Source organism: Ambystoma mexicanum, chromosome 3q (genome assembly GCF_040938575.1).
Source record: "Ambystoma mexicanum isolate Mex_15411 chromosome 3q, UKY_AmexF1_1, whole genome shotgun sequence".
Taxonomy (NCBI): domain Eukaryota; kingdom Metazoa; phylum Chordata; class Amphibia; order Caudata; family Ambystomatidae; genus Ambystoma; species Ambystoma mexicanum.
The window spans coordinates 1297667888-1297693411 of NC_090926.1; the positions used below are offsets into that span (position 1 = coordinate 1297667888).

Below are 25524 nucleotides of genomic sequence, written 5' to 3' on the forward strand. Positions count from 1 at the left end.
GCAGGAGAGGAGAGGAAGTTGATGAGGAGTGGGAAGCGTCTATCGAAGAGGTGAAGGTTGGCCTGAGGGCCTTGGACCAAGACAACCATTGGAGCAGAACAAACCCGGTATCTGGTTGGAGGAGGGAAAATCAGACCGCAACTAGATAAGGTAGAAGCCATTCTACGTCTTCCAATACCAAGTAACCGGAAACAGACCAGAGCCTTTTGGGGTTTTGTGGGTTATTATAGGAGGTTTATTCCCTTATTTTCTTCAGTAGCATCTCCATTGACGGAAGCCCTAAAGTATACCTACAAAAAGGACATACACACTGATACGGAGTGTTAGGCAGAAACCTGTGCAGTTCCCTCTGGGACCACTGCAAAAGATTTAAGACTACAGGTGATTGGAAGTAAACCCACTTGGTAGCAGTCTGTACCACACAGATTCACTTGGTAGCTGTGGCTGAGCAGTCAGACTTCCCTCATGAAGAGTTAGGAAGTATACAGAGTATTCACAATAGGTCAAATGAACACAGTAGAACAAGTAAACACTGACCAGAGCTTGGTGTAAAAGAGATATAATTATTTATTTATAACCACATCTAGTAAAACACACAGGCACTAATGTTAAGCAGTTCAAAAACATGGTCACTTAAAGATATACACTCCCCTAAAAGAATATTAGACAAGTCTTAAGTAAAGCCCCACTTATTTTCAGACAGCGGTGAGCGCTTAACGCAGATGGCACTCTAATACTTCGTTTTAAAAAGGGAGAGAAAAGCAGAGTATAATTTGAAACAGATCCCAACACTTTCACAAGAACACAACAAGAGAGGAAGACAAAGTAAAACTGTGACGTTAGAGTTCAGAAGGCCGGTTCCACTTTAAGAGGATCAGAACGAAATGTGTCCAAGGTCACACAGTTGAAGTGCACAAAAGTCTTGAAAAGGTTCAGAAAGAGTTGGACCAAAAGAAAGGGACCAGTTAGATGGTCAAGGCGGCCAGCCCAGTCCAGAAGGTTAAGGGATTATTATTACCTTGTAGCAATCTTTAGAAAGGGAGGCCTGGCAGACACGGTACCTTAAAGTGGTGAGAATACTCCAGCGGGGGCAGTTGTTCCTGGCAGCGGATGCAAGTCGGTGCTTCGTCCGGGGGAAGAGAGGATCTCGTCGGGGAGGAAGACAGGTGTCCGTTGCACTATCAGGGAAGAAACCAGCCGCGGAGTTCTCAGGTAAAAGGAGCGGTCCTTTTATTCGCGGTCCAGTGGTAAGTGGCTATCCGGTTGCCAGGGTGCTTGGCACGGCCAATTCGACCACAAGACGTCCTTGGATGCGAGGAAAAGAAGGTAAACTGGTTGTGCCCACCAGTCAGGGGAAGAAGCCTCTCCAGCCGGGAGATCTTCACTGTCGTCGGGAAGTGGCGAGTCGGTTCCGCAGGGCTCCACCGGTGGTGTCGTCGTGGTAGGTCGGCTCAGCTTCTCCCTCGTCGGATTCTCAGGTCCTGTGGCGACTTCTGAAGTTCCAGTCCCCAAAGCCCTGCTTTTATGCAGCACACCCCCATTCACTCAGCCTAGCTGTCAATCAAACATGCTAAGTGGTGAGCCGGCCGGCTCACCACTTGGGCCAATCACACAAGAGTGCGACTTGAGTTACCAAGGTAACTCAGTCCAGGGTGCCTAAACCCCCTCCCACACCCCTTGTGGTACCCAGACAGAGTGGCACCACTTTTGGAGGCTTCCGTGGAGAAGCCCGCCAAAAAGTATAACAAAGGGCTCGACTTGGGTTGGAGTCACAGAAGAGAACACAAACGCCATTTTAGAATCGAGTCCTGGCAAAAAATACCAACCGGCGAATTAAGTTGGTAGCCTCGAACAATGGGAAAATCCCATAGGGATATATTCGTGGTCGAATATAAAAAGTAGTATCCACTGCCACCAGCCAAAACTCGATCAGGAGGGACGGAGACGTGCCCCCTCAACTAACAGACCCCAGGGCAATAGAATTGCCCCGACCAGTACGTCCACAATATGATGGTTTGTACCGGTTTCTGTTAATAATTTGGGACTAGAAAAGCCAATGGTGACTTTACATGCCCTGGGAGAAAGTAGTCATTCCCAGGGTATTGATCCTATGGTAGGGTGTCACTATGACACCCCTGTGTCACTGCACTGAGGGTGCTGTGTAACACACATAGTAAAAACACATGAGACCCTATGGAGTAAAGGACCTCATAGCCCATAAAACACATAAACAGTCAAAGGAACACCATAAATCATGTCCAAGAGTGGGAGAAAAAGAGTCTCACTCTTGGCAGGAGAAAAAAACAAACTCCAAAAATCCAGCAAAGCTGCTGGGGGACTCACTAGGTTAGGAAATTCAGCCTAAAGAGAGAATTCTCCCTAACACGGAGGCCCGTCAAGCCCGTCAAGCATTGTCCTTCCGTTTTTGCGCTGTCCCAATTTCAAAAAGGAGTTCTTCCTACAAACTGATGCCTCTGCTTCTGGTTTAGGGGCAGTACTCTCACAGGGGGTTGAGGAGGACTTATAACCGATTGCTTTTATCAGTCGAAAACTCCTGCCCCATGGGGAGGCTTACTCAACAGTAGAAAAAGAGTGCGTAGCCATTAAATGGCAATGGGTATTATCTCTTGGGCCGGACATTCACTGTCTTTACGGACCATGCCCCTTTACAATGGTTGGCAATTCAAAAAAGATTCCAACCAGCGAGTTCTACAGTGGTTTCTCACCCTGTAGGCTTTTTGTTTCAAGACGTTGCACAAACCCGCATCATTCCAGGTGGTCCCGGATTACCTATCGTAATCGAGCATTGATCGACCCGAACGGCTCAATTCTTCAGGGAGGGTTTGTGAACTGGATGATGACACGGAACAGCCACAGAAAGAACTTCGGACAGAGGTTCCAATGTCGGGACGAACACGGCTGAGCCCTCAGGACAGCAACAGAGAGGGCCTCAGACGGAGGTCTCAGCCGCAGCGGAGATGAGGGAATGCAAGTGCGAGGACGAAGGCTTGCGGCCGAGTTTCAGGACGTACTGTCAACGTTCCCACACTCTTCGCTAGTTTGCTGTGTATTCCCCTCTTCCTCACCTGAATCGGATCCCTCCTGTTGTAGTTATTGTAGTCTGTTCTCCCAAATACTCCCTTTTTTTATAAGTGGGTTAGGCTTGCCACGGAACAAAGCCATCGTGGGAGTTGTTGGCAACGACCCAGGGGCCCCTTCTCGGAACAGCCGGGAAAAAGGGGAAAAAGCACTAGGCACAAAAAAACCCTTGCAGGTGTATCCAGGGAAAGGTCTTCAAGACGAGCCTGTGAAAACTGGAGTAGCAGGAGGACTGACGCGTAGGAATACGCGACAGCGCGTGCAATAGAGGGCGAAGGAAACCTCAATATGAAGCACAGGATCGAGCGGTAAAGAGACAAACAAGTGGAGAGAATGGCAAGAAGGTACGAGGGAAGGGAGAGGAGAGGGAAGCAAACGAACGAGGGGAGAGCCAGAGGGAAGGAGAGAGAGAGCCAGCGGAAGAGCCGCACCAAGCGCAAAAGCAGAGAAAAAGGGGAGAGGAGAAGCCACAGAAGCGGGGAAAAAAGGGAGCAGAGAGAGTAGCGTACCAACATACGTGAAGGGAACTAGCGAAGCCTCCCAAAGAGGAAAGACAGAAACACTGAGCCAAGGGTTGCAACGCACTGTCTGCCGGAAGGGGGAGGAAGAAAAACCTTCCGGCGCCAGCGCTGCAACAACTAGACCATTACAGTGCACCGTCGAAAGACGTGAAGGCACTAGTAGTGGCGAGTCAGACGCCAGCGGTCCCACAGGCGTCTGCCCAACCGGGGCATGACACGGACGGCGTGGAGATGAGCAGAGAGGCTGCGGGTGCGCTTCCGGCCTTGACACGCAGTGGCGAGAGGGGGAGGTGTGATGGGGTCAAGGGGGACCTTGACGTGGAGAACCCAAGAGAAGGGGAAAGACAACAGTGTCTCTGGCTTCCATTTATAAACAGTCATGCAGAGGAGAACTGTGGCAAGAAGACATTGGCTGACGCCGAGCAGGGGGAAACGGGTGACAGTGGCTTTTCAGTACCTGCTCCCCTATCCCACCTCATAACAGAACACTCACCTTTCTTTACTTCCAGCAGCGCCTTGAGTATGTCAGAACCCCGAGGTTGCTCGGGGGTAGCAACCGCTCGCGTTTCCCCATTCTTGGCAGGAAAGCCACCATGGCAATCTTCGTTCGGAAAGAAAGGGGGCGGGGCTTGTGGGGATATTTATAGAAAAATAGGCCAAACCCTTCCTGATTGGCTCAAACCCCTCCAGCCCCTATAAAAAGTAGAAACCAATGATGGGCTGTATGTGTTTCGTCCGATCACTTGCTGAACGGCAGAGCAGAGGGAGAGAGAGCCACACCGGAGTCGCTCTGGATGTACGAGGATTAACCTACAGAATCAGCTGGTTCATCCATACAGCAGAGCGAACAGAAGACTTAATTGAAGTCCCTGATTTTTATTTTCTTTCTTCTGGACTCCTTAATCCTGAATTAAAGGCTATTCCAGTTACAACCTCACTGCCTTCCTGCCTCACCCTTACAGTTCTAAATAACCGTTTCCTTTGACTTATTACTATATGATCCTAAATGCAACAGTGATATATTAATGTCCCCAGCACCCTAGCAATTGAAGTCACCTGAGGGTGTAGGTTGTGTCTGTGGGCCATCCCAAATGGGTACTTGCTGATTTAAAAATCTTAAGAGTGTGTATTTCATGAAGAGTATTTGAGTGTTACTACTATATTGCTCCCTTCTGAAGAAGGCTTATTCTAACTGACTGATAAATTAATAATTGTTTATTCAAGAAACCTTGAGTGTAAGAGTTTATTTGAATACTTGTAACTGTAAATCTCTGTGTGTAACTCCACTACAGCTCACATTGACCCCTCTTGAGATAAGCCTGGCTGCTCAACACACTACCAAAACTGTGTAGTACAAGCTTATACCAAAGGTTGGGTTTCCTATACCTGTAGTCAGTGTTGTTTGTAGTGTTCCCAGAGGGTACTGCATACAAATTTTGCCTAACAATACCTGAACAGCAAACCTTTGAAATAGTAAAGGGGTATTTTTTTTTTTTTGTATTGTATTTGTCTTTTATAGAGCGCCTTAAATCAAACCGTTGAATATAAAAACTAAAACATGGTACAATACAATCCAGAGGGCAATCATTCAGGGGTGTTGAAGTAGGTATGTTTTTAGAGAACACGGAAAAGAGAATAAACAATGATGGACACTGAGAGAAAGTGGGAGAGCATTCCAGTAGAGAGGAGCAAGGAGTTAAAATGATCTAAAACGAGACTGAGCACGGGGGGGAGGATCCAAGAGTCTAAAATGGGAAGTAGACCCAAGAGAGCGAGAAGGAATATAGAAAGATATAACTATAGTAAGGTGGTTAGGAGCAAGACCACAGAGAGATTTGAAGACAAGGCAAAGAAAGATGAATTTGATTTGAGAATGGAAGGGCAGCCAACCAAGTGTTGCAAGATAAGAGGAGATAGAGTCCCGATAGGGAAGAAGACACAATAGACGGATAGAAGAATTGAAGACTGATGTTAAAGGGGCAAGACGAGATTTTGGTAGGCCAAACAGACAGAGTGGCAGAACAGTATAAGAGTCGATAAAAGACCAAGGAGGAGATTAAAAGTTTGGATGCTTGGAAGGTAAGAAACGGGCGAGCTTTGCGAATATTGTGGAGATGAAAGCGACAGGAATGAGAAGCGAGGGAGATATGATGAGAAAAGGAAAGATTAGAGTCAAAGTGGAGACCAGGATTACGAGCTGTGGTTGAAATTGGAGGTGGGAAGGATATAAAAGGAGGTGGAAGATGAGGAGGAAGAGTGTTTGCAGGTAAGAACAATACCTTAGTCTTTCCTGGATTAAGGGTGACAAAATGAGAAGACATCCAGGATTTAATAGCAACAAGAAAAGCTGAGAGAGTGTGATGAATATCCGGAGAAAAGGAGGAAAAGGATAGACATTGTTGAGTCATCTGTGTAAAAATGATTTGATAGGCCAAAGGAGGAGATAATAGCAGCAAGATGTGATGTGTATAACGAAAAGAGAAAGGGGCCTAGAACTGACCGGTGAGGCACCCCGTGATCGAGCAAGAAAGACGTAGAGGTATTGCCCGCCCAAGAAATAGAGAAATTTCGGTTGGTCATATAAGAGTTGAACCAGGATAGAACAGCACCTTTAAGACCAAATTAAGAAAGTGACGCCAAGAGTAAGGAGTGATCCACTGTGTCAAAAGCAGTGGATGGATCAAGAAGAAGAAAACAGGAGTGCTTAGAGTTCCGAGCCGAAAGAAGAGAGTTTAACACGGAGATCAAGGCAGTTTTTGTAGAGTGAAAGGGACAAAAACCAGACTGAAATCGAGGAAGAAGAGAAGAATCAGTAACAAATGAGGAGATTTGAGAATAAACAGGTGTTCTAAAAGTTTAGAACAATATGATAGAAGAGAAATAGGACGGAAATTAGAAACAATCAAGGGATTTGGTGTGGGTTTCTTAAGAATAATAGATGCATGTTTAAAAGATGCAGGAAAAATAGATGTGGGAAGACAGAGGTTAAAGAACGAAACAAGATAAGGTACAAGAAGAGGATAAACCTTGGGGATAAGTGCAGAAGGAATTGGATCAGTGGGAGAGGCAGTAGGGTGAGCTTTGGCTAGTAGAAGAACATCAGCATTTGAAACTTGAGCAAAATGAGAGATGGCAACATGAGGAATAGGTGTAGGAGGAGGTGGTGTGTCTGTTGCAAGAGAAGCTTTAATATCCTGACGAAGGGAAAGGAAGAGAAAACATGAGAAAAGTCAGAGGCAGACAAAGTGGAGTTAAGAGAATAATCGAGGGTGGGAGGAGAGAGAAGTTGTGCAAGGGTTTGAAAGAGACGCCTAGGGGGAGTAGATTGAGTGTGCTGAAGATCAGAGAAGTAGAGACCCTTAGCTAAAAAAAGTAGACATTTGTTATAGAGAACATGATAGAAAACGTAAGAGGAATGATCAGGTTTTGATTTAGATTTAAGCCAACGCCTTTCAAGTCTGTAAAGAAAGCGACGCATTTAGCGAAGGTGAAGAGATAGCCATGGTTGAGATGGTTTCCCATTAGGGTGAAAAGCGTACAGGGAAAAGAGCTGATCTAGGGAGGAAGAAAGAGATGAGGAAATAAAAGAGACCGCTTCATCAGCACTGATGGCAGAGAAGTGGTGAGGAAGGGAGAGCAGAAGTACAGGTAGTATTAAAAACCATGGGATTGATGTTTCATAGATCGCGACGAAAGAATGTTGTTGGGGGGGGGGATAGAGAACAGAAGAGTTCTGGGTGGTTGGGGAGAATAGTGACACAGAGTAGATAATGATCCGAGAGGTAGACAGGTAAAGCTAGCACTGGGGAGGCAGTGAAAGTTGAGAGGAAAATTAAATCAAGAGAGGAGCCAGATATGTGTGATGGGGGAGTCACAAGAGGTAAAGGAAAGTGAGAATCAAGAACAGAGAGAAAAGGAATATTGGAATGTATGGAAGATAAGTGAAGATTAAAGTCGCTGAGTAATACGACAGGAGTTGGGCTAGGCAAAATTTGAGACAAAAGATGGTCAATATCTTCACAGAAAGAGCCGACTGGGCCAGGAGGATGATAAACAATGATGAATGAAATAGAAAGAGGTTTAGCAAAAATGTTATAAGTAAATAAGATGCAATAGTAGCAGGAGAAGGAATAGAAGAGAAACAGGAACGGTAGAGTATGCCAGTAGCCCCGCCACGGCTTGTGGCACGAGGGACATGGTCAAAGGAAGTCAAAGATATAGTCAAAGAGGCAGCAACAGTTGTGTTATGAGGCAAAATCCATATTTCCGTTATACATAGAAAATGAAAACGTAGTGTTAGAAATGTGTTCAAGACTATGGTGGCTTTGTTTTATAGTGACCTGGGGCTCCAAAGAACTAGGCCAATAGTGGCAGTGTTTATGGAGACCGAGGGATAAGACATGCATTACTTACCGTAATAGCATTTCTGATGATTGTATCTGCTTAGATTCACATGCTGTGCATATGGTCCGACATCCAGTGGTAACTGCAGAGTATTGCATCTTGTCTTTCGGGGACCGAAAGGGGACCTCGTCATAGGCGTGTCTGTAACACTATCCCTATCGTGACGTGTAGTGTACCCAAAATCCCTCACGTGCCGTGGTCCCTCCGATTGTATTTTTTCTACCATGAGGGAGCCCAAGGCTATTGTGAGTGAGTACATGAAGAAGAGAGAAGTAGTAAGATGTCTATGTTCCTTCCACCCCGAGCGGGGAGGTAGGGAGGGCACATGTGAATCTAAGCAGATACAATCATCAGAAATGCTATTACGGTAAGTAATGCACGTCTTCTGATGCTTGTCAATCTGCTTAGAATCACATGCTGTGCATAGACTAGCGAGCAGTACCCGGAGTTGGAGGTGGGTTGTGAGAAGGAACAGTAGAGAAAAGATGTCTTAGTACTGCTTGTCCCACCTGAGAATCAGACCTAGAATGAGTGTCTAGGCAACAGTGTTTTGTAAAGGTGTGTACAAAACTCAGGGTTGCCGCTTTGCAAATGGACTCAAAGGGAACATTTGCAATGAATGCTATGGATGCTCCAGTGCCCCGAGTAGAATGTGCGCTAGGCTTGAAGGGCAGTTCTCTCTTAGCAAGAGTGTAACATAGTGTGATGCATTTGACAATCCACCGTGAGATAGCTGATTTAGAGACAAAAAAAAGGAACCCCTTTCCTACCAGCTGCCACTGAAACGAAAAATTGGTTTGCTTTCCTCAGTGGTTTAGTTCCAGGTAGGACATGACTGCCCTGCGCACATCTAGTGTGTGTAGGCTTCTTTCGGCCATGCTAGTGTGATTCTGGAAAAAAGTGGGTAGCTCAAGCGATAGGTTCACATGGAACTTCGAGATGAATTTAGGCGCAAATCTGGGGTGAGTGCGCAGGACTACCTTATCCCTGTGGACTGTAACAAAGGGGTCTAGAACAGAAAGAGCCTGTAGTTCGCTAACCCTTCTAATGGAAGTGATAGCCACTAGGAAGGCCGTTTTATAAGTTAGGTCTTTCAGACTTGCTTTATTATGCATTGGCTAAAAGGGAGCTCCCATGAGCCTGGTCACAACCACATTCAGGTCCCACCCAGGAGCTGGGTGAGAAATGGGAGGATAAATCCTCTTAACCCCTTCCATAAAGGCCTTGATCACTGGTATCTTCCACCACAACACCTTCTGTTGTGATGTGGTGTAGGCTGAGAGCGCAGCCAGATGAACCTTTAGGGAATTGAAGACCACCCAGTGTCTAACAGATGGGTAAGGTACAGCACAATGTGTGTGGGTGAGCAATCGATGGGATTGACGCCCTTGGAATTACACCGATTGACAAAACGTTTCCATTTGCTGGCATAGCAATACATGTGCTAGGTTTTCTAGCTTCCCTGAGTATGTCCATGTACCTCTGAGGGAGCTGTAGGTGTCCAAACTCTATGATCTCAGGAGCCAGGCTGCTAACTTCAGAGTTTGTGGGCATGGGTGCAGGGTCTCCCCCCTGTCCTGAGACAACATGTTGTACAGGCAAGGTAGTTTTACTGGTGGGGAGAGGGACATTTCCATCAGATGAGCGAATCAGGGTTGGCGTGCCCACATGGGGGCCACCAGTATCATGGTAACTGGTTCCTGGTGCATCTTGTGCACCATCTTGTTGAGAAGGGGAGTCGGGGGGGCATAGACAAATTTCCCTGACCATGTTATCCAGAGACCGTTCCCCTTGGAGCGGTTCTGGGGGTATCTGGAGGCGTAATCTTGGCACTGGGCGTTCACCTGAGTTGCGAACAGGTCGATCTCTGGGAAGCCCCATTCTGCGAAGACGTTGGACACAATGTCTTTGTGCAGATGCCATTCGTATTCTTCGGGCAGAGGAAAATCTCTGTAACGCTAACCTGGTATCCACGAGGGCGCCACCCAGTCCGGACTGCTTCCGCCCTTGGACCCTTTCTCTTGGACTCTTGTTTGGCTGAAGACCGGGTCTGAAAACACAGGAGTTAGGTTTAGCTTGACTGTCTCCTCCAACCCGGAACCCACCTCCCTCATGGGCCCAATGACCCCTTAGTGCACTTCTCAACTTGCTTTTTGATAAGGTGCGCTCTCCGTCCTGCCGCTCAGTGCAGGGGTGCGTTGGAGATGGGCACGTCGTTGCCTAGTTGCTTCACTGGTGCGGGCCCTTCCGAATCCAGACCTGCTGCGACTCTGTTCGTCAGGTAAGTCTTGCTTTTGAAATTTTGTCCTTTATTTTACAATTGTCTCTATCAATGTCTTTCCTTTGCTTGTAGGTGCGGACAAAGTTTCTCATGATGTCGTGCTCCCCGAGTTGTGCACAGGACGGTAAGTGAGCGCGCAACGCGGCGCTATGTGCCTTTCTTGTGCTAACCTGTTTATTGTCTTTCTTGCAGGCCACGATGCTGATCGGACTGTGCGTGCCAAGAAGATGGAGAGCGGTGAGTAGTGTTGAGCGAACCGCCTACTGGCACTCTGCGTAGTAATCTGTCCTTTCTTTTCTTCTTGCAGGTGGTGGAAAACCCGGAATGGTCATGGACCCAAAACGAGTTCAATGCAGGTAAGCGAGTGCCTTTGCTTTTTTAGATGTGAAGAATAAACGCTTACTAATGCTGCTTCTCTGTCTCTTTTTCCCCCAGGTTGCGGTTTCCTTGATGGAGCGAGGTACGCCGAGATGCTGGATGTTCAGGTTACTGGAGCGGAGTACGAGAGCAGGGCTCGCTAGAAGGTAAGTGAATGCTAACGGTGGCTTATCTTTGTTCTTGCAGGTAATCGGGTCCGGCATGTGGAGGAAGATTCCAGCAGACCGCGGTGAAAGTCAAGCTGCGACTAGCAGAGCAACGCGAAGCGTGTTCTGCAACTTGGGCGTGGCTTATATAGCCTGCAGGTATCCAAGGTGCATCTGGACCTGGCCACACCTAAAATGTTAGACCGCATGGCTTAGTTAGGGAACTGAGCCATGTGGGAGCATCCATGTTGTAAAAATGCCATTATGGGCCCCAATTCACGGGCTTCCCACATGAGCCTGATGGAGGTTCCTGGTGCAGTCCAGATGGCCTGACGGCCAAGCTAAGGCCAGGAGTCATGACAATCTCTGCTGAGCATGTCTGCTAGAAGATGGAGTTCCCCTGGAACATGTTGGGATAATAGAAACATCTTGTGTTTGAGAGCCCATATCCAAATGTTTTGGGACAGCTTGGATAGCCCTGGAGAGTGAGTGCACCCCTGTTTGTTCAGGTAATACATGGCTGTAGTGCTGTCTGTTAGAATCAGCACTGTCTTCCTTTGTAGTTGCATCTGGAAGGCCTTTAATACCTTGAACACCGCTAATAGCTCCAGTAAATTTATATGGTTGGACGCTACTTGAGGGGACCACACTCCATGTGCTGTCTGCTGAAGCAGGTGAGCCACCATACCCTGAGGGATGCGTCTGTCCTGAGAGTGGCTTCCACTGCAGGGGTGGTGAAGGTCTTCCCCTTCAAGAGGTTTTCTCTTGACCACCACTGCAGAGAGAGAACGAGGGCTGGCGAGACAACTACCAGATCTTCCCATTGTCCGCTGGCCTGACACCACTGGCTGTTGAGCCACTCTTGCATGGGACGCACGCGCAGCCGCGCGTGGGGAACCAAGTATATGCACGACACCATCATTCCTAGCAAGAGCATGGCTTTGCGCACCGTCACTTCCTGACTGGCTACATATTGAGGGATCTGGAAAAGCATCTTCTCGTTGGAGGGGAAGACGAGGCCGTCTTTCGTCCGGATTAGAGCTCCCAGAAATTCTTTTGTTTGACTGGGGACTATGCTGGATTTCTTCTCGTTGATAGAGAATCCCAGACTGAAGAGAAGGTCTACGTTTTTTTGGGTGTTCAAAAAACATGTGTTGTACGAATCCCCTGTTATGAGCCAGTCATCGAGGTAAGGGTAAACCGGGAAAGATAACCTGCGGGGGAGCGATTGTTCTACAAAATCGAGAAGATTATATAATTGAGTGCAATAGACAACTCTTCGATCTTAGTTGTTATAAACTTCTCAATCAAGACCCGACGTCCACACTACAAAGCTTGATCAACAACAAAGTGGATAAAGCAGAACAAAGAGGATGGATCACAAAGAAAGAGGCTGATTTCCTTAAAAAGGATAAACCGCGCATACCACAATTCTATACACTTCCCAAAATACATAAATCCATGATTAAACCGCCAGGCCGCCCAATTGTCTCGGGGGTGAATTCTGTATTAGAACCCCTGTCGAAATTTGCAGACACCTTTCTCCAACCCATGGTTCGTAAAATGGCATCCTTTGTTCAGTATACTACACAAATAAAAGAAATGGAAGAATTACCTTTTGACCCCAACACTGAAATCCTACTAGGGTTAGCATTCCGCAGAGAACATCCATCGAAATGTTGGAAGAAAAACTTCTTTCCGATCACAAAGTTGGCTCTACACCAACCTCTTTCATCCTGTGGTGTGGGGAAATGAGCCTAGTTGAAAACTACTTCCACTTCAATGGCGAATTTTTTCAGCAAATACATGGCATGGCCATGGGAGGTACCCTAGCCCCGAGTGTAGCTAACCTCTACATGGAAGCCTTCGAAATCAACAAAATTATGAAAATAATAAACCCTTTTTTCAAATACATACGCATCTGGCGAAGGTACATCGATGACATCGTTGTGATTTGGTCCGGCCCGCAAACAGCCTTTGAGGAGTTTCTTGTTTGGATAAACAGTCAAGACAGATACATAAAATTTACATTCAACTACAGCACTAGCAAACTCGAATTCTTAGACATCACCATCACGGTAGACCCCAAGAAGAACTGCATCTTTGTCAAAGCCTACAATAAACCGACAGACAGAAATTTGCTGCTGCATTATAGTAGCTCACATTCAAAACATGTCAGGGACAACCTCCCTTTGGGCCAATTCTTGAGGCTCAAAAGGAACAGTTCCAAGAAGGATGATTTCAACGAAGAAGCTGTCAAGATGCAGAATAAGTTACTCCAAAGAGGCTATCCGCAGAAGATACTTAGGAAAGCACTTAAAAGAGCTAACAACAACAATCGGGAGTCCCTATTGGAGTACAAAGAACATTCTGAAACCAAGAAAGATCCCAAAATAATCTTCGTAAACATCTTCAGTAATATGTCAAACGACATCAAGAAAATAATTTTGAAAAATTGGCCAATCTTGGAAAAAGGAGAGACACAGGTACCTAGACCTGTTGTTGCGTTTAAACGCAGCAAAAATTTGAAAGAACAAGTGACTAGGAATGATGTGTTGCTCAGACCTCCATCTACAACGAGGCTGACTCAGTAATGGGGTCTTCCTAAAATTGTGGGCCATCATCCACGTGGACAGTGCGTATATTGCAAGTATACAGCAAAGAGCTTAGAAGTAGACATAGGTCTGAAATTTAAATGGCAACAAGAATCGCATACCAATTGTAATTCTACCTTGGTAGTTTATGCTATCTGGTGCCCATGTGATAAAACACTGGATAGAACATCAACACACATTGGAAGACCTGAAATGGACAGTACTTTATAAACTGACACCTAGCATAGACACCAACAGGGACAAAACGATCCTTTTAAAAAAAGAACAACTTATTTTTTTAACCAACAGCTCCAGGACTGGCCTTAATGAGAAATTGGATTGGAATTTGTAAACTGTTATTCAAATGTAAAATGAGACGCAATCTAATACAACAAACGGATTAGACTCACTAGCATTGCACGTGGTTGATAGCTCTCTTCTTAATGGGGGCCGCCTCACGGTTGCGATGGCAACACGGACGAACGTTGACTTATGAAACAAAGGAGGGGCTGGATATATTCATGCCCGATTAGCCAGATGGATCAGCTTGACGCACGCTCTAATCACATGACACGTGAGCGCTCCAATCATAATATACGCGAGACGCTCAGAGACACGTCTATCTAGGCATATAAATCATGTGATTGACCTAACACTCCAGCAACGGCATTGCAAGCACGGACGGAGAACCACTGAGGAAACTTACAATGCAGTAAGATTTAGAATCCTGGGCATAAGCATTACTCACATGTTAATTTGTAGTCTTTCCAGCTAGTCGAACACAGACTTTCGTTCACGCTAAATGGAGTGCCGTACCTAATGAGCTACAACAGCTGCTCTTTTCCTTTTTGTTCGCACACCGCGACCCTGATCTGACCTTCTCACCCATTAACTTGAGCCTTATTAAGCTCTGAATAGTGCATGCGGTTGCTAAATGTGGTTTTCCTTTACGCCTCGGGGTCATTCAAACGCATTTTGTGCTTTCACTGTTTACAGGCCACTAACCGGCATCTGTAACACCTCCGCAGCTATTTGTTAGCAAAGGAACGCCACAGAACACTTATCCCGAGTCCGGTCCATGGCACACGGATAAAGCAAAAAGCATTCTAACACGACTTAAAAGGACAGTGTATTGTTTCATCCACTGCGCAACCGTGATTGTACAAGGAATGGTAAGTAGTTCACTCCACCTCTGAATGCTTACACGTGAAATGTACCCAGCATGTACTGACAGAGATGCGTTTCGCTTTGTTTCTACTTGTCTATCTGATGCAGAATAGTCAACAGTGTTTTGTGCAACTCCTGACTGCAGCCACACGGAATTAAAGACCGACTAACTTGGATGACCTTTTTCGTATTTCCTCGTGCACCTCCACTTTTGATGTAAGTGATGATTCTTACTTCAAGCTTTAGCACCTTGATGTACAAATGTATTCTAATGAGCTTCCTATTCACCTATTCCTGTTCGAACCAGCACACTGAGCAGTGTATTATACACAGTGCTGCCACCATGTAATTGCTGGTGCCTCAATTTTACTCCCATGAGTATTTTCATCCTTATTGAGCGCCACCGTTTTCTTTTTAGACCACTAAAAGTGATGTACCTACCAGTTTAGGAAGTTATATCATTTGTTGACTAGTATCCTTAAACTAGGACGAACTCTAACGTTCATTCCTTCCTATTTACTAGAGAATGAATTGACAGGGCATTACTCATTTTTACCCTGATCTGTTCCCTTTTCAGATATGGAGTCCCTCTCTTGCTGTTGAGTCTCAAACGATTCTTGGACCATTTGCAGGATGAGATGAGTTTGGACTATTAATCCACATGAATATGTGCCTTAAGCTATAATATTTGCTATTGTGCTTGCTACCTATTTCCTCTTGATTGACCCTGCAATAATCAGATTGTAGTTGTTACTAAATGAATTGTACCCTAACCAACACCATTAGTGGGTTATTTTTGGTTTTGGTAGACGGCAGACTACCCCTGAAGAATAATTTCTGTTTACTTTGCTTACACACACGTTCAGAAAGAAACATGTTGGGAAAAGTGATGAATGAATGAGTATGTCTGAATCTGAATTAGAATGAACGTAGTGAGTGATTAAGTTGATTTTGGTGACACTTGCACAACACTACCCTGGAGTGACCCCAATCTCTATTCACTCCTGGTTTTTCACACTGTTCATTATTATTTAGTATCTGTTGTTATTATTTTGCATTTGTTCTGTTTATTCTGCTGTTTTACCTCCATTTGTGAAGGGGTACTTGCTATTAGCACTTGCACTTTATACCAGTTGCCTGGTTATTGAAGTTTTTAATGTTGACTGTGAACAAACTCCAGGTTTTTAATGATGATGAAAACTAATAAATTATATATATTTTTGTAAACTCGTTTGGAATCTGATCAGTAACTGGTGATTACTGCTGCAAGCATTGGGACACTAGTTGAAAAGGGAACACAACAAGCACCTTGGCACTGTTTTGTTTGTTGTTCTAGGCTTCGCCTAAAAGTATAGAGGATGTGCCAAGTAGAGGGCTCATAATCCTCTTACCTCCTCAAAGGTGTTTGTTTGTAATTTGTGTGCTGCAGCAACTGCCAGGACCTTCGTAAACACCCTTGGCGCCGAGGCGATGCCGAAGGGGAGCACTTTGAATTGGTAATGCCTGTCCTCTATCATGAACCTTAGATATTTCCTGTGTGCTGGCAACATTGAAATATGAAAGTATGCATTTTACATGCCCAATGTTGCCATGTAATCCCCCTTTTTTAACAGTGGGATCACCTCCAGTGTTACCAGGCGAAACTTCTGAGGTTTTATGAACTTGTTCGCTGGGCGCAGGTCTAGAACAGGGCGCATGGTGAGGTCCTTTTTGGGTACAAAGAAGTACACTGAATAAATACCCTTGTTTACCTGAAGAATAGGGACGGCTTCTATGGCGTCCTTTCCCAGCTGCGCTTCCACCTCTTGATTCAGGATCTCCAGATGGTCCGGTGAAAGGTGCCGTGAGCGTGGTGGTCTGAATTGTAGAGGTCGGGCGAATTCTACACAGTACCCGTGGGCGACCGTCTTTATGACCCACTGGTCTGAAGTTATCCCCTCCCATGCCGTGAGGAAAGATGTTAAGGGGCCCCCCGACCGAGGTGACATGGGAAGAGACCTGGATCTGATGGTCATTTCTGACCGGAGACTGCGGCTCCTCTAGGATTGGGGCCTCTACCTCTGGCTTTGCCACGTCGCTGACACCTTGGAGGGTGGCATGCGGGGCTTCCTGATGTTTGTCCGGTATTGAAGTTCCCTGCGCCATAGTTGTTCTGACTTGCACGGGACTGTCCTCGAAAGGACCGCCAAGAGTTATTTCCTCTCTGGGGGAAAGATCTTTGAGTTATTTCTTGCCGAGACCTAAGAGTCTGATGCTCTTTTTTGGCTGTTTCTAAGGCTGCATCGACCGCCTTTCCGAAGAGGTTAGCTTCTTCAATCGGTTTATTGACGAGCGAGGCTTGTGTTTCGGGCTTAAACTCTGAGGTGCACAGCCAAGAGTGCCTTTTGACTAGGGTCCCTTGGGCTAGAGACCTGCCTGCTGTTTCAGCCGTGTCCAGAGTGTTCTTTATCACATTCTGGTTCACCTGCCTTCGTTCGGCCACAATAGAATGAAGCTTAGACTTGACAGGTTCAGGGACCTCCTGGAGGCCTTCCTGAAGTAGGTTCCACTGAGCGTCAACATAACTCGCCAGCAGCGTAGTATTATTAGCTATACGTGTGGCATATGCGGCAGCCGAGGTGATTCGCTTGCCTAAGGCATACCGCCTCTTGGATTCCCTATCCGGAGGTGCCTCCCCTGTGGCAAGGGGTACTCCTGCCCTTTTTCGGGTGGTAGTCAGTACCAAAGAATCAGGGGTGGTGTGTCCTTTAATGTATTGTGGGTCTGAAGGAGCTGGCCGAAATAACTTTTCAACTCTTGGGTTCACTGCCCGGGTTTGAGCTGGTGATACCAGGGAGGGAGCCAATCTTCTCTTGATGGAATTAAGGAGGGGAATGGCCTGGCTAGAGGGAGGTTTCTCCTTAAGAATATCCTCTACAAAGTCCTTCTCAGGCACTGCCCCTTGTTAAAGATATGAAAATGCTCAGCTGCCTCCTTTAACATGGAATTGAAGGCCATCTGGAGGTCTACAGGCGAGGCCTGGCGAGCCGGGGTGGACGGAGGGGAATCCAGACACAATACATAAGTGTCCTGATCTTGATGGGGAAGTGTCCATGGGTCCATTACCCCTTGCTGGGTTTCTTCCCAATTGTCCGTGGCATCCGCCTGTTCCTCTTCGTAATTCTGTAGAAAGGAAGGTTCTTCATCTTCATCGTAAATGTCCCTATAGGTGTCCATCTGGACGATGTATTCATGTTGGACGGGGACAGAAGGCTGATCTTCTTGGAAACGTGAAGTAGATTGAATATTAGGCTCTCCACAAGACATTTTTGGGGAAGGATGTTCAGAAAACCTGAGAATTCTTTCCAGACAGTCCATACACCCTTCAAACTTTTCCCTTGTCCATTTAGAGGACCCAAAAGGGCCTACGGGTGGAAAAACGTTGTCTTCCGCCCTACAGCCCTGGAAATTGTCTCTCAGGGTGCTGGAAAGAGGCTCTTGACTGTCCTCATAGACAACGTGAGAATCGGGGCACCATGGCGAATCCAAAGATTTGTCCGCGGCCTGCCCCATGTTTTTCGGCGGAACAGGAATAAGCCCAACCGCCGAAGTAATTCTCTCGATGCTGTCTTTGATTATTGCCGAATCGGCGTGAGATAGTGGTTCCGATGGTCTATCGGTAGGTTTGTTGCTTTCTGTGGCGTTTGAGGGCCTAGCGGTCGGTTTTTCGACTTGAGGCCTAGTCGTGATTTTTGGGCCTACCGCGGCCTTCGGGACCGCCGTAGTGTCGGATTTCTGCGCTTCGACGTGTAAACCTGATTTAGGGGTAGCGCCCTTATTTGTTTTCAAATGCCCAGTCGCAAGACGCGGATGCGGGCAAGGCTTTGGATCTGTACGATCCGAGGAATCTGCCAAAATTTTCGACGGCCCTGCTGACGCTTTCACCTTTTTCGACGTACCCATCGGAATAGGTGTAGGGGTTGTGTGCTTTGTGAAATGCGCTTGTAAGTCCCTGTCGCCGGGTGTTGTAAGAGCTCCGCTATAGGGCGAACAGTTATCTGGGCGGAAAAAACAATCTGAGGGACTTCGGCTTGTGAGGGATTTTGGGTACACTACACGTCACAATCGGGATAGTGTTAAAGACACGCCTATGCCGACGTCCCCTTTCGGTCCCCGAAAGACAAAATGCAAAACTCTGCTGTTACCACTGGATCTCGGACCATATGCACAGCATGTGATTCTAAGCAGATTAACAAGCATCAGAAATGAGATTAGTTTTGATACAGTTACCTGTTGACCTGGCATCCGAGTGAAAGCTTTTTGGAGATGGTGAACTAGATATAGTTAAAGTCATGTATAATAAGGCCAGTACTTTGATGTAAACAAACCGGATACCAGGAGATGACTTGCCTGGTTGTACTGGGGAAGTGGCAAGAAGCCAAGATGGCAGGATAGCACATTCTCGCTGCGGAGAGCCGCAGACAGCAGGGGCCTACTTGTCCTACAGGCGGATGTTGTAGCCGGCGAGCGGGGCAAAAAAGAGGCAAGGGGTGGGTCTTTGCACGTTGCCTGATGTTGCTAGGCAACATGTACACAAACGCTGGTCTTTCCCTCTGATCTCTATGCTCCAGAGGAGCAGGCCAGCACAGATGATGAAGACTGTACTCCACCCAGTGTTGGCACATTTTGTTGTCAAGTTGGAGTCACCACCCACTGTGATTTTCTTCTTTCTTTTTGGAAACTGTGTAGCAGAATCCTGCTTGAATCTGGGGAAGGGTAATTCAACCAGATTATAACGAGAGACTATTGTCATATTGGGAACTTAACTGTTATATTTGTCTTGCCTTTGAACTCCCATCGTTACCTTATTGAGTTACTGTATGTATGAGTGTGAGGGACAGCTATCTTTTTTAGAGTGTTTTCTTTAGTTTATTTTAGCCAGGGAAATCCTCGTCAGGGTACGGATAGTGATGCATTTATCCAACATTTTGAGTTAATAATATGGCATCTTTTGAAAAAACTTCAAAAAGTTGTCCTCCTTACATTTTGGACCCCTCACAGAAGATACCTGACAGGGGAGCATTCCAGGCAATTCGCAAAAGTTACAGGAAGAGCTAAAGAAAGACTATTCTGGAATTTATTGTTTGAACTAGAACGTTGTCGGACCATTGAAGACACAAAAGAACTATTGGATAAAGGGACACTCTTGCTATTCTATTTAAAATTCCAGTAGGAAGGGAACCACCCTCTGGATCGAAGGGCCTTTCATTGGAGAATACTTTAGTCGGAATCATCCTTACATTTTTGGTTGTGAACACTTTTTGCTAACATACACATTTTGTTGTTTTGTTGGACACAAGGACGACTACTTCACACAGACAGATCCTTAGTTTTCTAGGTAGGGAAGTTCGTCTTTAGAATAGGACTAAAGAGGAATTTTAGGAACCCACTTCTGTTTAATAAAATATGTGACTTTCAGAATGCCAATGTCTCCGCCTCTCATTTCTGATCCCTCATTGAGGACACTCCAACATCCTCCCATCATCATGAAAAAAGGTAAATGGCCAAAATTGCATCTATCCTGTTGTGTCATTTGTAGTGTTCATTTCAGACCATAACCATCCACCACCCGCACGTGTACCCACCTCAAACCCATGGTAACCATCCATCAGCTGCACTTGCATCCAGGGTAACAAAGCACCTGCACCACTCGTACCCCTAGTAGCCATCCTATAGATCCTTGTGTGCCATGCTAAATATCCACCATCTCCATGTGTACCCATGCTAACAATTCATTAGTTCCACATGCACACGTAACCATCCAGCAGCGCCGCTTTTAATCCTTGGTAACCAACCAACAGCTTAGCACTCTCTCGGCTGCACATGTACCCTGCAACCATAAGCCATCGTCTTTTGTACACACGGTTACCCACCAAATGCAGTAGATCTGCCTCACCTCATGAAGCCACTGCAGCTGGAAGGACACTGTGACTTTCAGCAGAATGGCAATTATTCTCGTGAAGTAAATGTAGCAAACGATCTGCAAAAAAGAATAGATTTAGAAAGAGATTCACAAGGCGGACTGTGAGACCTGTCATCAATTAAACAACCCAGGACACTGCGGACATTGATATATCACTGGCACATTTAGAGCAATACTGTGGTTGGTGTCAAAAGCCCTTGCTGATTTTTGCAACCACTCCTTTGCCTCTGGATCCTTCCCCTCCCCTCTGAAGCACTCCTTTGTGCATCCTCTTCTCAAGAAACCCACGGCTGATCCTTCTTGTCCAGCTAACTATCGCCCAATTTCCATTACTCCCTTTCTTGGCAAACTCCTGGAAAAGTTGGCCATCTCTCAGCTTAACCTTCATTCCAATTCTGTTGGCTGTCTCCATGACCACCAGTCTGGCTTCAGAGCTGCCAGAAGCACGGAAACTGCTCTCCTGAACATCCGTGAAGATCTGCTCTCAAACCTTGACTCTAACATTCCCTCTGTCCTCATCCTCTGCGATCTCTCTTCTGCCTTCGACGCGGTCAACCTTACCATCCTGCTCAACCGTCTCTGTGAAAACCTGGGTATCACTGATCAGGCATTGCCATTTTCTGCTCAAATTTCCAGTGCTACGCTGACGACACTCAACTCATTTTCAGGCTGCCCTCTGCCACCTCCTCTCCCTCTCTCATCTCTGATTGCCTAACTGTCATTCAAGATTGGTGTGCCGCCAATGATCTTTGTCTGAATGCCAGCAAGACGGAGCTCCTCCTCATCGGCACACCTTCACCATCCTTTCCCCTCACTCTCTGGCCGGCCTCCCTTGGCCCTCCTCCTACCCCCACCTGGAAAGGCTAAGAACCTCGGGGTCATCTTTGACTCCACCCTTTCCTTCTCTGCCCACATCTCTGAGGTCTCTAAAAAGTCAAATTTCCGACTGCACCTCCTCAGAGGTACTCTGCCTTTCCTCTCCTTCCCCCAAGCTCTGGTTCTCTCTAGCTTGGACTATTGTAACAGCCTCTTTCTAAATCTACCTGCCTCTACTCTCCGCCCTCTGCAACTAATCCAGAACAGGACTGCAAGACTTGTCCTTGGCCTCAAGCCCTGGGATCGTATCTCTCCAGCTCTGAAATCTCTCCACTGGCTCCCAGTGGATGCAAGGATTAAATTCAAAACCCTCTGCATTGTCCACAAGGCTTTCTGGGGCCTGGGTCCAAAATACCTTCAGCTATCCCTCCGCAAATACCTCCCCTCTCGAGCTCTTCGCTCCTCTACCTCCAACTCCCTCAGGGTCAGTCGTTTTTCTAAGAAGCGAGCTGGAGGTAGATCTCAGTCTTCGGCTGGGGCCTCCCTCTGGAACAGCCTCCATGCCACTCTAAAACTTGAGGAGAACCATCTCTGGTTCCGGAAGCACCTCAAGACTTTCCTCTTCTTCTGCCTTCGCTCCCCCTCTCCCCTGCTGATCTGTTCTCTCTTGGCACTGTGCACCTGGCCACCCTCTGTCCTTCGGGCCCAGGTACCTGCTCATCCTGCCACCCTCCAGCAATGCTTCTGGGCCACCCCTTGCACTGGGGTCTGTATCTGTACCCATAAAACCCCCCTCCTTTTTCTTCCTGCACTTATCAGACCTACCCTGTCCGCTGCCTTAAACCTAGCACTTGCAAATTGCCGGCTGCATTACCACTGTTTGTTGCCATTATTATTTATCTATTGTTATTGATCTGTTTCTTCTCTGCTTCGCACTTTCCACTTCTCCCCCCTTCCATGCACTTTTCCCCTCCCCCACTCCCATGCACATTCTCAATGTCACTGGGCCTAGTAAGATCGCCGTTTTGTTCTCCCCTGTTCCCCTCCCTTGCCTTGTCGCGCTCTGAAACACTTGTGTACGAGCGCGATAGAAATACAATATCAATCAATCAATCAAAAGGGAAAGATGAGGGAATAAATCAATGGTTAACAAATATTCTTAAATCAGGTAAGTACTTTTTGAACCTTCCAATGCAAAGTAGATTAACCCTTTCCTGGGGTAAAGTTAAAACACAAAGTCAGAGGTAAGAAGAGTCTTTCAGGGAGCCAGGGCAGCCAATGTTAATTGGGCAAAAGTCTAGGTGAGCTGAAGCACTTCTTGCAGGTAAGTAAAACTGTCTTGCACAATGTTTTAGAAGTCTTTGTAGAAAAGGAAATAACTGTGGGCCACAAGCTGGGAGGCTTGTGAGGGGCAAAGCTTCAAGCAACTCTGCAAAGCAACAAAGACAAGTCTCAACTGAGAGCAAATAAGGCTACACAACAAGAGGTAAGCAACACCTTAGTTTTACAGTACCTGTGGTTTGAAGAACTTGGTTCCAGCTGGCTACTGTTCCAGTATAGGTCTGCAGATCCTGTTGTTCCTGGGCCTCAGTCGTGGGGACAAGAGGGGGATGTCTGGACACTCAGCTCCCCACGGATGCCGAAAATAGTACCACTGCGGTTCCCGGATACCATTATGGACTTTTTATTTGCATCTGGGATTCAGCACTCTGCTGACGTGGCTCAGGCCTGGCAGTCCTGCTTCATGGGAGTCCGGAGGATCTTCCTGTAGCATGGTTCTGCCTTAAAAACGAGACACTGGATTCTGGTTTTCCTCTCCCTGGCAATCGATTCCTGTAGCAGCAATGGAAGTACAGCCAGCTCCGAGAGGAAGTACAGACAAGTTCGCTTTGGGGTTGATTGGTCCCACCAACCCAAGGGGAGAAGTCGTTTGTTGCAGAGTTTCTCTAGTCGAGGCGAATTCGAAGCTTCAGCAATGCAGCAGGGCTTCACCGGGCAAACCAATGGTCCAGGAGTTGCAGCAAGCGTCTCTTCCAAGTTCTTCTTTGGATTCCTTCGTCCAGTGGTCGACTCTGCCTTTAAAAGCCAAAAGCCTTGCCTTTTAAGCAGGTTTCGCCCATTCATCGGCAGCCTAGTTGTCAATCACAAAGACAGTCAGCCGGCCAATCACCTTTGGGTGCATTCCTGTAACAAAGGGGATTAAGCACAGGGAGTTTCGGGCACCTCCATCACTTCCTGCCCCTGCCAGACACGCTGGAGCCAGAGGCGGGTTTCACTGGTGAACCCTGCCAAAGACAAAATGAACAAAGGGACTAAAGCTGGTTTGGCGCGCAGAGTAAATCTCAAGAAGGACTTTTCCAACAAGAAATGACGAAAAAAGATGACCTGGGCCATTTTGATAAAATGGGCAACCATGGGTGTATCCAATCCTGACTGAAGGGATTCACAACTAGCTAAGAAGCCGTCCCTTTCTTCCCCCTCGGGGATACGCTCTGCCGCCCTAGATATGCAATCCCACTGAGTATACCAAAAGTTTGCAAGGGCACAAGTGGAGTTGGCAGATTTTAGTGCCATGCTCCCTGCAGAAAATACTTTTCTCGCCCATCCATCTACAAGCTTGTTGTCCCTACCAAGAGGGATGGTAGGGTATGCTGCTTGTTTTGAAGTAGTTTTAGTTGCCTGCACCACCAGACTCTCCGGAGTGGGGTGCTTCGAAAAGGTAGTCTGGGCCCCTACTGGAGGTGCAGTATTTTTTTGTCAGATTCTTATTAACTGCCGGATTGGCTTACGGAGTCTCCCGGTTCCAAGCCACCCTTTTTTGTAATTGTTAGGCAAAGTTAGTATGCAGTACCCTTTGGGAACACTACACACATCTTGGACTACAGGTGTAAGCAAAACCAACCTTTGGTATAAGTCTGTACTACGCAGTTTTTGGTAGCGGAGCTGAGCAGCCAGGCTTATCTCAAGAGGGAATGTGAGCTGTAATTATGTTACACAGAGGTCTACAATCACAGGTGTTCAAATAAACTGTTATACTCAAGGTTTCTTTGTTAAATACTTATTAATTTAACTGTCGGTTATAAAACATTCCCAAGAAGGAGGCAATATAATCACACACAAATATACTTCATTACTGTACACTCTAAGTTTCTGAGGCATTCAGAATACTTTGAAGGAGGAGCAAAAAGGCACAGGTTAAAGCATACAATTATTTCTTAGACAGTGCAGATATTTTGAGTTCACCAGAATAGTCAATTCAATTCAATAGGCTAGGCCAAAGTCAATGGGCTAAAGTCTTGGATACGATAAAGGAGTTCTGGTAAGTAAACGGAAAAGTCTCTGCCAAAGTTCTCAGAAGTACTTCATAAGAAGAAGATTTATATGTTGGGTCACAAGCTGATTAGGCCTGCGAGTTGCAAAAGCATCAAGCACTTTCATCGCGAGAGGTAAGTACTCTCAGTCTCATTTCACAGTACCTTACAAATGAAGAAAAAGATGTAGCTTAAGATTTCTGTTCCTGGCAGTTCCTGCAGATCTCGCTGTTCCTGGGCCTCAGTCGTGGGGACAAGAGGGAGGACGTCGGGGGACTTCTGCACTGCACTGGGACTGGTCACAAAGCTGGCAACTGGAAAATCTTCAATTCCGGTAGCTGTAGTCAAGCACACAAGCTGGTATCCCTCTCCCTGGTTATTCGGTTTCCTACAGCACTCTGAGGAAAATACAACCGGCTCCCAGATTGGTATCCAGGTGGCTTAGTGTCGAGTTGATTGGTCCAACTAACTCAAAGGGAGTAGTCATCCTTGAAGGGGCTTCTCTGTCGAGGAGAACTTGGTGATTCGGACTTGCAGCAGGGCTTCACCAGGCAAACCAATGGTCCAGGACTTGCAGCAGCCGTCCTCTTCCAGCTCGTCTTCGGTTCTTTCATTCCAGTGGTCGACTCTGCCTTCCAAGCCAAGAGACTCGCCTTTAATTCAGTTCTCTCCCATTCATTCCAGCCTAGCTGTCACTCACCTAGCAGGGTGGCTGTCCTTGCCGGACAGTCAGCCAGCTAATCACCACAGAGTTCATTTGGGTCTCCTAGGAGACTAAGCACAGGGAGTTTCGGGAACCTCCCTCCTTTCCTGCCCACCCAGACACTCAGGCGCCAGAGGCGGTC

General features: G+C 46.7%; 1 protein-coding gene and 1 long non-coding RNA gene across 3 annotated transcripts in view; one reads left to right on the forward strand and one right to left on the reverse strand.

Annotated features, from left to right (window-relative positions):
* Positions 1 to 25524, reverse strand: part of LOC138447901 (protein GPR108-like) — an 851977-nt gene that overhangs the window by 359938 nt on the left and 466515 nt on the right. For both annotated transcript variants that reach the window (XM_069604412.1, XM_069604414.1), the window contains one exon: positions 20526 to 20609. In XM_069604412.1, the coding sequence (XP_069460513.1) occupies positions 20526 to 20609 (84 nt within the window). The remainder of the gene's footprint in view (positions 1 to 20525; positions 20610 to 25524) is intronic.
* Positions 14064 to 16045, forward strand: LOC138581999 (uncharacterized). Its single transcript, XR_011304927.1, has 4 exons — positions 14064 to 14135; positions 14420 to 14595; positions 14699 to 14806; positions 15168 to 16045. It is a non-coding gene; the product is annotated as an uncharacterized lncRNA (long non-coding RNA).